Source organism: Dendrobates tinctorius, unplaced genomic scaffold, assembly GCF_039654945.1.
Source record: "Dendrobates tinctorius isolate UK_male_01 unplaced genomic scaffold, ASM3965494v1 ptg000011l, whole genome shotgun sequence".
Lineage (NCBI taxonomy): Eukaryota > Metazoa > Chordata > Amphibia > Anura > Dendrobatidae > Dendrobates > Dendrobates tinctorius.
Window position 1 is genome coordinate 51,614,709 of NW_027361679.1, and position 14,408 is coordinate 51,629,116.

Sequence of the window (14,408 nt, forward strand, 5' to 3'; positions counted from 1 at the left end):
ACGCAGGCGGCTCAGCAGCAAGCCACTCCTGAGGCTAAGTTCTTCCGTCACTCCACTGAGCATGCTCACGGCACGATCTCCCATTGGAGATCGAGAGTCACATGCACAGGTCCTTCTCCAGATCTGATTGGTCCATCACAGGGATCTGGAAGCTTTCAGAAGGGCTCGGCTATAAAAGGTTTGCATGACCGCTCGGCCATGCGCTAGTATAGATTCTAGTTGCTACATGTGTGAATGATGACGAATGCATGGAACTGCGAATGACTAATTAAGAGTCCCCTCCCTCTGATATTATGTGTGTTGACAGGGAACTAGAGATAGAGTCAGCACCAGTCAATGGCAAGCTACAGGCCATGGTGCATATCATTCCACTGTATTAGCGTCCGATAGTGTGGCCCATTACAGGGCATTATCGTACCGCGTCTGTCGCCTTGCTGCAGTCTGCAGAAGTTATTGGCGTTCGCGGCTGCAACGCCGCACGCACGGTAGGTCTAGAGGGACACTGACCCTGTGTCTTGGGCCAGAGTCCTGTGACCGTATACCGGGCGTGCATCTCACTGAGCTCTGTGAGCTTGAACAGGCTCAGTATTTGTGTTTAGTGCTTCGGCGACTCTGTGATGTAACAGAGCCCGCCCAGCGCACACCGGGTGACGTTCAACCCGTGTGTGTTATACCGCCATATTGTGTGTCCGCCATTGCCTAGCAGCAGCGTAACACCTCTGCACGGTGGACCCCGGGCGGCGAACGCACCTATTATTTTATATTTTGGTGCGTTCCGCCAGCCCTAACATTATACTAGCGCCAGGGTCTGGCTAGTAATGGTGGATAAGCAGCAGCTACTGCAGCACATTCGGCAGCTGGAGGGCAGGTTGGCAGCTCTTGAGAGTCCAACCTCAGCTGCGAATGTTACTGCTGTTCAGGCAGTCGCAGAGGCTGTCTCTCGTGTGCCCTCGTCCACTCCTGCACGACATTATCCTGTCTCCTGTTGCGCGACAAGTTTTCGGGTGACAGCGCCACCTGTAGGGGTTTGTGAGTCAGTGCTCTATCCAGCTTGAGTTACTGGCCGCGCGATTCCCTACAGAGCGGGATAAGGTGGGGTTTATCGTCTCCCTCTTGTCGGCAGGGCGTTAGAATGGGCCACGCCACTGTGGGAGCGCGGTGACCCCGTGGTTTTGAGCTCTGCTCAGTTTCTAATATCCCTAAAGTAGGTCTTTTTGGGGCCACGGGTCACTCACGACACCTCTCTCCAGTTATTAGCTCTAACACAGGGATCCCTCTCGGTCAGCCATTATGCCGTCTGCTTCCGGACACTGGCTTCCGAGCTGGAATGGCCTAATAAAACACTCATCCCTGTCTTCTGAAGAGGTTTGGCGGAGCATGTCAAAGATGCTCTAGCTACCAGGGAGGTTCCCGTCAGCCTGGAGGAGCTGATTTCTATTTCCACCCGCATTGATCTCCATTTTACAGAGCGCGGGCTGGATCATGCTCAATCCAGACAGAGGGTTAGGTTGGCTCCCACCTTCTCTAAACCTCTTGAACTCCCCTGCTCTGGGAGTTTTATCTCCAGAACCTGTGGAGGGGTCTCGCACCGGTTACAGGTCGCGCCCGGTGCAGACCTCCGCACGCTGTTACCAGTGTCGACAGTCCGGTCACTCGGCTAGCAGGTGTCCTCATCGGTCGAGAAAACAATCACTTCCAGTGGTAGCTGGAGGGGGCCTACTTGATATGGGAACCTTCTCCTCCAAGCCAGCCTTCTGAGGGACATTAGAGAGCGGTGCTTCCACCTGGGAGGTAGAAGTCTGCGTGGACTCCTGGGCAGAAGGGAACTTTATGTCCTCGGCATTCGCCCAACAGCACGCAATTCCGTTGGTGCCACTTTCTCACCCCGTGACCATCAGAGTGGTCAACGGTTCAACCTTACCATCCCAGATTACCCACCAGACAGCACCCCTTGGGCTCTCATTCCCACCATCTCACCGCGAGACGTTGTTCCTGCTCATTATGCCAGAGGGCATCGACCAGGTGCTCCTCGGAATTCCCTGGCTCCATTGCCATTCCCCTCACATAGAGTGGTCCTCCGGGAGAATTCTAGTTTGGAGCAAGGACTGTGAAGGAAGGTGCATGGGGGCAGTGTCCAAGTAGCCTCTACGGAAGTGCCCGCGGATCTCTCCGCGCTTCCCAAACACTACCAGCAGTACACGGACGTCTTCTCTAAAAAATCGTCAGATGCTTCCGCCGCATCGCCCCCTACGACTGTCCGATAGACCTTTTGCCAGGCGCGGAACCTCCTAGAGGCCGCGTGTACCCTCTATCCCTCCCGAAGACGGAGGCCATGTGAAAATATATCCGTGAGAACCTGGCAAGAGGTTTTATTAGGAAGTCGGTGTCACCAGCAGGGGCAGGGTTCTTCTTTGTACAGAAGAAGAGTGGAGAGCTACGTCCCTGCATTGATTACAGAGGTCTCAATGCTATAACCGTGAAAAACAAGTACCCCCTTCCCTTGATCTCTGAGTTGTTTGACAGGTTGCGAGGGGCCCGGATCTTCACTAAGTTAGATCTACGGGGGGGCTTACAACCTGATCCGCATATGGGAAGGGGACGAGTGGAAGACAGCCTTTAATACCAGGGATGGCCACTATGAGTATCTGGTCATGCCCTTCGGCCTCTGTAACGCACCAGCTGTCTTCCAGGACTTTGTAAATGACGTCTTTTGTTATATGCTCTCCACCTCAGTGGTGGTCTATCTAGATGACATCCTCATCTTCTCTCCAGATTTGACCTCTAACCGTAGAGATGTCTGCAAAGTCTTCGACCGTTTGCGGGCGTATTCTCTCTTCACCAAGCTGGAGAAGTGTCAATTTGAGCAGGAGTCCTTGCCGTTCTTGCGCCATATCATCTCGGCCCAGGGGTTGGCTATGGATCCTGCCAAATTGCAGGTGGTAATGGACTGGCAAGAGCCCCACTCTCTTAAAGCGGTGCAGCGTTTTCTGGGCTTCGTTAATTATTACCGCCAGTTTATTCCCTACTTCTCCACACTGGTGGCTCCTTTGGTTGCCCTCACCAAAAAGGGAGCCAATCCAAAGGTTTGGTCGGAACAGGTCTCCGCGGCCTTCTCGTCTCTTAAGGCTCATTTTGCTGGTGCTCCTATCCTCCATCGTCCCAATGTGGATAAACCTTTTATCCTAGAGGTGGATGCCTCATCTGTCGGTGCAGGAGCAGTCCTTTTCCAGAAGGATGCTCAAGGTCGGAAGCATCCCTGCTTCTTCTTCTCTAAGACCTTCTCACCGGCGGAGAAAAACTACTCCATCGGGGACAGGGAGTTGCTGGCAATGAAGTTGGCCTTTTCCGAATGGAGACACCTCCTGGAGGGAGCCCGGTTTACCTTTCAGGTGTACACCAACCATAAAAACCTGGGCTATTTACAAATGGCCCAGCGCTTGAACTCTTGTCAAGCTAGGTGATCGCTCTTCTTCTCCCGCTTCACCTTGCACTACCTGTCCGGTGAGAAGAACGTCTGGGCTGATGCTCTCTCTCGCTCAGTGTTCTCAGCGGAGGAGGAGGAGGCTGAGCCTCGGCTAATCGTCCCCATTGAGAGCCTGAGTACCTTGACTCCGGTCGCTCTCGAGTCAGTGCTGCCGGGCAAGACCTTTGTCCCTCCCCGCCTGCGGCCAGAGGTTCTCGCGTGGGCACACGCGTCCAGGGTGGGTTGTCACTTTGGCAATAAGCGGACCACGGAACTCCTGGCAAGGACTTATTGGTGGCCACACATGGCTCGGGACATGAGAGAATACATTCAGGCCTGTGTCTCTTGTGCTCGGAACAGGTCCTCTAGGCAGAGGCCGGCTGGGTTACTGTACCCCTTGCTGGTGGCAGACAGACCCTGGGAGATGGTTGGCATGGATTTTGTGGTCGACCTGCCCAAATCTGGTGGCAGCACGGTCATCTGGGTGGTCACTGATCATTTTTCTAAAATGGTGCATCTGATGCCACTCGCGCGGCTGCCTTCTGCCCGTGGTCTCGCCGCACTGTTCATAAAGCACATATTTCGTTTGCACGGTATGCCGGACAAGATGGTTAGTGATCAAGGTCCCCAATTTGCATCTCGGTTTTGGAGGGAGCTCTGCAGTCTACTCAGTATCGAGCTAAACTTGTCCTCCGCCTATCATCCCGAGACGAACGAGTTGGTTTATTTGGTGGACTAGAAGGGTCATGGTCCAGAGGCTCGGACCTGGGAACCAGTGGAGAACATCCACGCTCCGCTCCTTATCGCAGCATTTGAGCGTAGCGAGGCTCAGAGGGGAGGGGGCAATGTTAGGCGTCGGGTGCCTGCCACTGCACAGCCGGAATCCAGAGCCTTGAATTCAGTGGTCTCCCATTCTTCTTCGACCGCAGAGGAGCCTGCTCAGCAGTCTCGTTGTTCCCGATGCTCTGCTCAGACCAGCTCTGTGGGTCTGGCTGTTGCTGCCACCTCTGTGCCAGCAATAGCAACGCAGGCTGCTCAGCAGCAAGCCACTCCTGAGGCTAAGTCCTTCCATCGCTCCACTGAGCATGCTCACGGGACGATCTCCCATTGGAGATCGGGAGTCACATGCACAGGTCCTTCTTCAGATCTGATTGGTCCATCACAGGGATCTGGAAGATCCGGAAAGTCTCAGCTATAAAAGGTTCGCTTGAACTGCGAATGACTCATTAAGATTCCCCTCCCTCTGATATTACGTGTGTGGACAGGGAACTTGAGATAGAGTCAGCGCCAGTCAGTGGCAAGCTACAGGCCACGGTGCACATCATTCCACTGTACTAGCGTCCGATAGTGTGGCCCATTACAGGGCATTATCGTACCACAGCAGTGTCTGTAACCTCGCTGCAGTCTGCAGCAGTTATTTGCGTTCACGGCTGCGACGCCTCACGTATGGTAGGTCTAGAGGGACGCTGACCCTGCATCTTAGGCCAGAGTCCTGTGACCGTATACCGGGCGTGCATCTCGCTGAGTTCTGTGAGCTTGAACAGGCTCAGTATTTGTGTTTAGTGCTTTGGCAACTCTGTGATATAACAGAGACCGCCCAGCGCACACCAGGTGACATTCAACCCGCGTGTGTTATACCGCCATATTGTGCATCCGCCATTGCTTAGCAGCAGCGTAACACCTCTGCACGGTGGACCCCGGGCGGCGAATGCACCTACTATTATTTTATAATTTGGTGCGTTCCGCCAGCCCTAACATCATAACGATGAGTTCCTCTATTACTATATTCTCTACTACTATTTCCTATACAATCAATATAATTTGCTTAGATAGGAGAGAGGAGAAACCATGGGCAATTGTTGTTATTGTCGCTTATTGCCGCTGTTAACGTTTACTTTGTTGTTCATTAACCTGCACAGTAATTTATATGACTTAATTGGCGTATATCATAAAGGTTACATATAGAACGTTTTCTGTTTAGTCAAATAAACCATTTATTGCTCTTTTTCCTTTGTTTATATACGGTACGTCATGTGTTTTTGTAATCTGAAAAATGTTAACAAAAAAAAACATTCTTTAAAATAAATAGTTGGGACTGAGCCACATCTACCATTGTCTGTAAACATTTGGGAAATGAGGAGACCAATTGCTGGAGTTTTGGGAGAACAGTTCTGTCCTGTTCTTGTTGAATGTAGGATTGTAACTGCTCAGCAGTCTTTGGACTTTTCTGGATATTTAATTTCATAATGCACCAAATGGCAAATAATATATTTTATATTTAGTTCATATTAAATATAAAAGACAAATATGTAGAATATTAAAACAAAGGTGCCTTGTAGAACAGGGATCGCGGTGCCTAGAGGTAGATTTAATACAGCCAAAAAAACAATACAAGCAAGACATGGAAATGGTACCTGTTAATCAATACAGGAAGCTCAATTTCTCATTAGCTGTGTATATAGTGTTCTATGAGGCACCTTTGTATTAATATTTTACATATTTAAGGTGAAGTTAATACAAAAATATATTTTATTTGGATTTCTGTATTCACTTTTTTTCTGGGACTTAGTTTCCTTTCCTGTATTATGGTTATATACTGGCTTTTACTATGCAGACATGTGAACTAACATCTGAGATTAACATTTTTCCTATGGACTTCTCATAAAATTTCCGAGCAAGTTTATTATAAGAATTTTGTTAACAATAGTATAGAAGAAAATGATCTGATGTATTTATGGTTTCTCTAAACTTGGAGCATCGTGGAAGAAATAAACGGATATGTCCTAAATTTTTACAGGTTGAAGTGACAAAGTTTGATGAGCTGGAAGAAGTAAGTGCAGAACTGAAGCTAAAGCATCTTTTATGGGACTCAATGGCAGAATGGGATGTGCTGCAAACTGAATGGATGCAGGTAAGATATTAGAAAAGTTGTCCACTGCTTTATCTGATTTGTCGGGGTCCGACATCCAGCACCTGGGTTCTGCCGTTCTCGGTATCGGTGGCAGCCGCCGACCAGAAATACTCACTTGCGGAGCTGGCAGTCTTCTGATAGTGGACTCCTATTCAAATCAATAGGAGGTGGATGTATAGTGCCCAGCTGCGGCCACTATTGGAAGAGCTTAGCAAACAATATACAAAAAAACACGGCACTCCAGAGAAAAACAGAGGAGAATTGGTGCTCAAGTAAGTTTTCCAACCCATAGACATATACAAAAATACTTGGCACTCAAAATTGGGGAAGCAATTTTTTCTTTATTGTGCATCCAGACAAAAATAGACTCGTATCATATGAACGTTTTCGGTCCAACAACGGACCTTCATCAGAAAGGTTTTTTTGTTTCTTTAGAGTAGACTGTAAGAGAAACAGTAGGATAAAAGATATCCTTAGGCAGGAATGAAATCTTATAATGCTGGTTGTTTTGTAATAGCTGGAACTCGAGTCTATCAAAGGGGCTGTATACAATGTGACTGGATGAAGCAGGCCTTGGGGAGAGAGTGGCAGCGCTATATGGAGCAGTATCTGCAAGGGGCTGTAGAGGCCGCTGAAACAATCCAGGGTGCCTCCGTGAGGGGAGGAACAGCTTAGCAAGTAAGCATTTCTGGCCGGCGGCCACCACCGACGACACTGATTAGCTGAACGGCAGGGGTGCCGGGTGTCAAACCCTGACTGATCAGACATTGAATGTCATCATCACTAAAGTAGTGGACAACCTCTTTAATCTACACTACACTTTTGAAAATGAATACAAGTGGCAGTAGACCGGAATAATGCTTTATGGCTTTATGTATTTTACAGTCAAAATTTGAAACATTGGATCCAGAACAGCTGAATTCCCTAGTTCTTAAATATGCCAAGTTTGTAAACCAACTGGAAAAAGGTCTACCGCCAAATAATGTAGTGCCATGTCTCAAGGCAAAGGTGGAAAAAATGAGAGAAAAGGTAATTTATGTAGCAAACCATATATCCAAAATTAATATTTTACTGACAAAATATTGATGGTCGATATTGTTTCCTTATGTGTCAGTTTTGGTGGGATGCTTGGGTTTTTGATCAACTTTTATTACATTTTTTAGCAGAGAGGTATAACATGGTGGGTAAAGCACAAACTTAAAGCTTCATTTATAATGTTTTTCCAGGTAGAACTAGAAAGATAAATATGTTTTTTTTTTCTGATTTGTTTTTGTTTTCTGATTTTAGATATTTTTTAAAATTATATTTTGTGTACATGATTTTGGGGGTCGACCATCTGGCCTGAATGGCTATCAACAGCATTTACAAATATGCTTTACAGCAGTCGCATGGCTCAAAGGAATCAGTAGTCTGGAGATGTTTACTGACTTCTGTGTGAGAGTTTTCCCTTAATTGGTATCTTTCATTGTATTCCTGCCTATGATGATAATGGGATAACTGCTGAAAAGTGATTTCTAAAGAACGGGAAGTGTCAGCCTAGTATGAGGCTCAGTTGCGAGTGAAAACAGCAAGATTTCAGGATTTTTGAAAATATACAATGAAAAAGCACTAAAATTCTTTAAAAAATATGTTTAATATAAAATGATATTTAAAGAATAGGGCATTGTCTAAAGACACATTTCCTTGAAACAAAATGTACAAAGTGAAAAATACAATAACAGTAGGAACAATATTAAGACAAAATCTTTGAAATGATAAAGAAGCAGTAGGAAGCTTTGACCAATAAAATGAATTAAAAGTCCTGAAGGAAGAAGAAAAAGAGAAGGAGTTATTTAGGGTTAGAACGTGGGAGGGATAAAGTGAAGAATGAAATTCTTTATTTCACACTAGCCTAAGCCACTTACATGATGGTAATTTTTTTTCACTGTTGTCCAGTTTTCAGTTCGGATTTTGAAAGGTTGTTTGGTTTAGAACACTGATTTATATAAACTCTCATATAATGTAAGAAGTGAGAATTTCCCCTTTACTCATTTTTACCCAGAATGGAGAGTGTTGTATTGTTGTGTTTTATATAGACCTAATTTATATTATTATATAGAATTATCTCCATTTCCAATACTATAGACAGATTGCAAGGACTATACGGAATCCTGTTTTTTATTCTTGTGCATGCATTATTTAAAGGGAAACATCTGTGTAAGAGCCAGACTGAGCACATTCCGTTATTGTTACAGTACACTAATGAGGATTAATAATAGGAACTGTTATACAACTTGGGACAACATGAAAGATTGAAGAAAGGCAAAGACACATTTTTAAGTCCTAAACAGGTCAAAGTGTCCTGTTTTCTCATAGCTTCCACATCAAAGGTATGAAAATGTAGAGTGTTACTTCCACAGTTCACCCAATAAAAGAAATAGACGTTCTAGTGTCCATGTTGAAGACCGATCTGTGTTGTACACACATTATACCTGTCTTCAATTTTATATAATAATTACTATATGTTTATAACACATTTTTATAGGTTCCTGTTATAACAGATTTAAGAAATCCATTTTTGAAACCAAGGCACTGGGGGATCCTGGAAGAAACGATTAATGCAGCGTTGTTAGACCCAGAGCACCCACTCTCTCTAGAGAAGCTGATAGAGATTCATGTATTTGAATATGCGCAGAAAATCCAGGATATATCAGGACAGGCATCAGGAGAAGCTTCATTAGAGACAATACTCAAAAAGGTACTGTTTAAAACCTCACTTGCTATCTCAAATTGTACTTATTTCTTATGCATTATTTTAATGACCTATTATTATCTAAAATACTTTGACATAAAGGGGCTGTTATATATACTTTATCTAGTATAGTGAGAAAAGTAGGGGGGTCCCAAACAGGGGCTGGCTGGCACTTTTCAGCCTGGGGGGCAATCACAAGGCAGTGGCCCTCGAGTTGCGGTGGCCCTCTTTTTCCCTGCTTATCTCTGGCCATTGCATTAAAGCAGCAGAGATAACAGGCTTTAAAAATAGGCTGGTACGTAGATATGGGAACAGTAAGGAGCTTGCTGCATAGATATGGGAGCAGAAGAGAGCTTTCTCCAGAGATAAGGGAGCAGACCTGAACTTACTCCAGAAATATGGGAGCAGAACAGAGCTTACTCCAGAGATATGAGAGCAGAACAGAGCTTTCTCCAGAGATATAGGAGCAGAACTGAGCTTTCTCCAGAGCTATGGGAGCAGAACAGAGCTTACTCCAGAGAAAAGGGAGCAGATCTGAGCTTACTACAGAAATGTGGGAGCAGAACAGAGCTTACTCCAGAGATATAGGAGCAGAACAGTGCTTACTCCAGAGATTTGGGAGCAGAACGGAGCTTACTCCAGAGATATGGGAACAGTACCGAGCTTACTCTAGAGATATGGGAGCAGTACCGAGCTTACTCCAGAGATATGGAAGCAGAACCAAGCTTACTACAAAGATATGGGAGCAGAACCGAGCTTACTCCAGAGATATGGGAGCAGAACCGAGCTTACTACAGAAATATGGGAGCAGAACTGAGCTTACTACAATGATATGGGAGCAGAACAAGTGAATGAGTCACATACATTTACATTTTTTTTAAACAACCATTAATACCACATACAAGGGACAAATATTGTCACACCATGACCAGACCTCATATTACCACCACATAGTGACTGATTAATACCACATACAAGGAACAAATAGTGCCACACCATGACCAGACCACATATTACCACCACATAGTGACTGAATACTACAATACTGATCATTAATTAAAAAAACACAATACTAAGTGCCATTGTATACAGGAACTCTGTATTTACTGTTAGTGTACAGGTAATACAGGGATCACCAGTGACATTATTCACAGAAGCTTTGTATATAGTGTCAGTGAACAGGTAATACAGGGATCACCAGTGACATTATACACAGGAGCTCTGTATATAGTGTCAGTGTGCAGGTAATACAGGGAACACCAGTGACATTATACACAGGAGCTCTGTATATAGTGTCAGTGTGCAGGTAATACAATGATCACCACTGACATTACACACAGGAGCTCTGTTTATAGTGTCATTGTACAGGTAATACAGCAATCACCAGTGACATTATGCACAGGACTGCTGTATATAGTATACCATGTATACTGTCAATGTACAGGTAATACAGTGATCACCGATGATAATGTACACAGGAGCTCTGAATATAGTGTCAGTGTACAGGTAATAAAGTGATCACCACTGCCAGTGACATTATACACAGGAGCTCTGTATATAGTATACAGTGTATAGTGTCAGTGTACAGGTAACACACTGATTCACCAGTGACATCTCTAGCTGAAGTCCTTCATCTTTGCTTTTCTTTTTCATCCAGCACAGACTGCCATCACTTCTTCCAGCCAGGACTCGTCTCTGCATAAAATAACACAGTTACCTAGAGCATGGCTTCCAGAGCACATTCCTCACTTTTTCCCTTTCTTCCACACTACACATCTGAATACAGAGGTGCACACACAATCAATATATAATTGGTTATTATGCATCCCTCTGTTCCAAATATAAATTATAATCCACCACTGTGCACCCACTAACTATAAATGCGACTTTCCCCATTTAATATATAAATTAATAAGCATCTGTACACTTTCCCCCAATTCATTACCAGGCACTTCATCCTGAACGCCCCCCACTATGTACCTCCCGCTCTAACCCTAACCCCGATTCATTATATTTACATGCCCCTCCCACCTCAATTCATTATCATGTCTTTCTCTCCCACCCTCTATTCATTTTCAACTGCTCTTCACCACATTCAATACATCACTTACTCCCCCACACTCAAAATTCTTTATTTGTTCTCCAGATAGATCATTTGCTCTCCTCACCCCCCCACCTTCAGTTAAATTGCTGTGCCTCGTCACTCACACTGAATTCATCATTTGCAGTCCCCCCACTTTAATTTGAAGTCCCCTTACTTCATCCACTGCAGTCCCCTATTACCCCTCACTTCATCTGCAGTGCCCCTTCATCATTTGCAGCCCCCTATCCCCCTTCCATTTAATCATGTGCAGTCCTCCCTCAGACAAACTTCATCATGTGCAGTCCCCATCCCCCCACTTCATCATGTGCAGTCCCCCTTACCCCCCACTTCATCATGTGCAGTCCCCCTTACCCCCCACTTCATGTGCAGTCCCACTCCCGCATCATGTGCAGTCGCTCTCATCCCCACATCATCATGTGCAGTCCCCCTTAACCCCACTTCATGTACAGTCCCCCTTACCCCCAATTCATCATGTGCAGTTCCCCTTACCCCCCAATTCATCATGTGCAGTCCCACTTACCCCACTTCATCATGTGCAGCCCCACTCCATCATGTGCAGCCCCACTCCCCCCACTTCAACATGTGCATCCCCCACACTCCACTTCATCATGTGCAGTCCCCCTTACCCCCCACTTCATGTGCAGTCCCACTCCCGCATCATGTGCAGTCGCTCTCATCCCCACATCATCATGTGCAGTCCCCCTTAACCCCACTTCATGTGCAGTCCCCCTTACCCCCCAATTCATTATGTGCAGTTCCCCTTACCTCCCAATTCATCATGTGCAGTCCCACTTACCCACTTCATCATGTGCAGCCCCACTCCCCCCACTTCATCATGTGCAATCCCCCTTACCCCCCAGTCATCATGTGCAGCCCCACTCCATCATGTACAGCCCCACTCACCCCACTTCATCATGTGTAGCCCCACTCCATCATGTACAGCCCCACTCCCATCTTCATGTACAGCCCCACTCCCCCTTCATCATGTGCAGCCCCACTCACCCCCACTCCATCATGTACAGCCCCACTCACCCCCCTTCATGTGCAGCCCCACTCCCCCCATGCCATCATATACAGCCCCACTCCCCCCTTCATCATGTGCAGCCCCACTCCCCCCACTCCATCATGTACAGCTTACTCACCCCCCTCCATCATGTACAGCCTCACTCACCCCCTCCATCATGTACAGCCTCACTCACCCCCCTTCATCATGTACAGCCCCATTCACCCCCCCTTCATCATGTACACAGCCCTATTCACCCCCTCTCTATCGTGTACAGCCCCATTCACCCCCCTTCATCATGTACAGCCCCATTCACCTCTTCCATCATGTGCAGTCCCACTCCCCCCACTCCATCATGTACAGCCCGCGCACTCCCCTCCATCATGTACAGCCCCACTCACCCTCCTTCATCATGTACAGCCCCATTCACCCTCTTCATCATGTACAGCCCCATTCACCCTCCCTTCATCATGTACAGCCCCATTCACCACCCTCCATCATGTACAGCCCACGCACTCCCCTCCATCATGTACAGCCCGTGCACTCCCTTCCATCATATACAGCCCCATTCACCTCCCTTCATCATGTACAGCCCCATTCACCCCCCTCCATCATGTACAGCCTCATTCACCCCCCTTCATCATGTACAGCCCCATTCACCTCCCTTCATCATGTACAGCCCCATTCACCGCCCTTCATCATGTGCAGCCCCCGCACCCCCCTCCATCATGTACAGTTCCATTCAACCCTCTCCATCATGTACAGCCCCATTCACCCCCTTCATCATGTACAGCCCACTGAATTCAAAGAAAAAAAAAAAAGTTTTCCATACTTACCTCACAGCCGGTCCCCAGCAGCACCTCTCTGCATCCAGGTAGATGTCAGCACACACATCACGTCGACATTGCTCCCGCCAACCATTGAGCTCAGTAGCTCTGTCAGTGCAGATGGCACAATCTGCTGAGCTCAATGATTGGCTACTTGTTTGTTGGCGGAACGTTACAGCTGCAGCCAAACAACAGAGACTGAAGCAGCGACGGGGACAATAGCGCCGGGCCCAGGGAAGATATGTGAAACTCTGTTTGTTTTTTGAAAGGCACCTGCACCTGTGGGGGGAAAAAAGGTTTTCCAAAGGGGACAACCTTATTAATGAAGTGTTGGTTGCACATTCTTTCAAATGCGTCATTCACGCAGAAGACTTTAAAACACCTTTTTTTGTGATCAAACGGGGTCTCTTTGGTTAGGCGTGAACAATCATACATTTATGACCTATTTATGATATAAGTTATTTGTAGGACAACTTATTTAAAGTACCTTTAACATTGCTTTTCGAAAGAGAGATACACTTTTCCTAAATACTGAAGAACACACACAGTATGAATACATTTCCATTATTGTTTTTTTATTGGCAGAATTTGTCTACCGTACAATTTGCTTTCTCTGTCTATAATATCAATATTAAGCAGCCAGTGACAAATTTCCTACTCATTATTAACTAAGCTGAGCATGTATGTCTACAGTAGAGTCAAGAAAAATAGCTGAAAGGAGTATTCCCATCTTCAAAATCCTATCTGAATATGTAGTAATAATAATATTAGCAAATATTTCCAATTAGAAATGTAGTATAGTTCTTCTGATTTGCTATGTCTCTTTCCTCATGTGTAGGCTTTGCAGGACCTTAGATATCCATGTTTATGACCACTGACATAGTGACAGTTAGCTAGTTGCTAGTGGTCATAACCATGGATATCTAAGGTCCTGCAATGCCAGCACATGAGGAAAGAAACATAGTGAATCAGAAGAACTATACTACATTTCTAATTGGAGGTATTTGCTAATATTAATATTACACCTGCTACTCTTGGAGATGAGGATACCCCTTTGAATCCTTTGATCACCATCATTTCATAACCTTGGCGTCATTAAAGAGGACAGCCTGTTATGGCTGCAGAAATACAGAAAGACTAAAATGAAAAATCACCTGTTCATTTACGCCCAAAAGGGCTTATGAAAAAATAACAATGTCTTTATTCACTGAACACAAACCCCAGATATGACACCCGTAGTCTCTTAAAAATACCTGGGAAGTAACTATTGGGATAGAAAACTTTCATTCAGAGCATTACTTTTGCTGAGATTTTCCACATGTGATATAAAAGAATTCAAGCTTTTATATTTAAAGTTATTGAAGCTCAA

General features: G+C 45.8%; 1 protein-coding gene across 1 annotated transcript in view; it reads left to right on the forward strand.

Moving 5' to 3' along the window:
* The window catches only part of DNAH6 (dynein axonemal heavy chain 6), a 570,270-nt gene that overhangs the window by 117,666 nt on the left and 438,196 nt on the right, over nucleotides 1–14,408 (forward strand). The window contains exons 17-19 of the mRNA XM_073542156.1: nucleotides 6,261–6,374; nucleotides 7,260–7,403; nucleotides 8,899–9,111. Of these exons, the coding sequence (XP_073398257.1) occupies nucleotides 6,261–6,374; nucleotides 7,260–7,403; nucleotides 8,899–9,111 (471 nt within the window). The remainder of the gene's footprint in view (nucleotides 1–6,260; nucleotides 6,375–7,259; nucleotides 7,404–8,898; nucleotides 9,112–14,408) is intronic.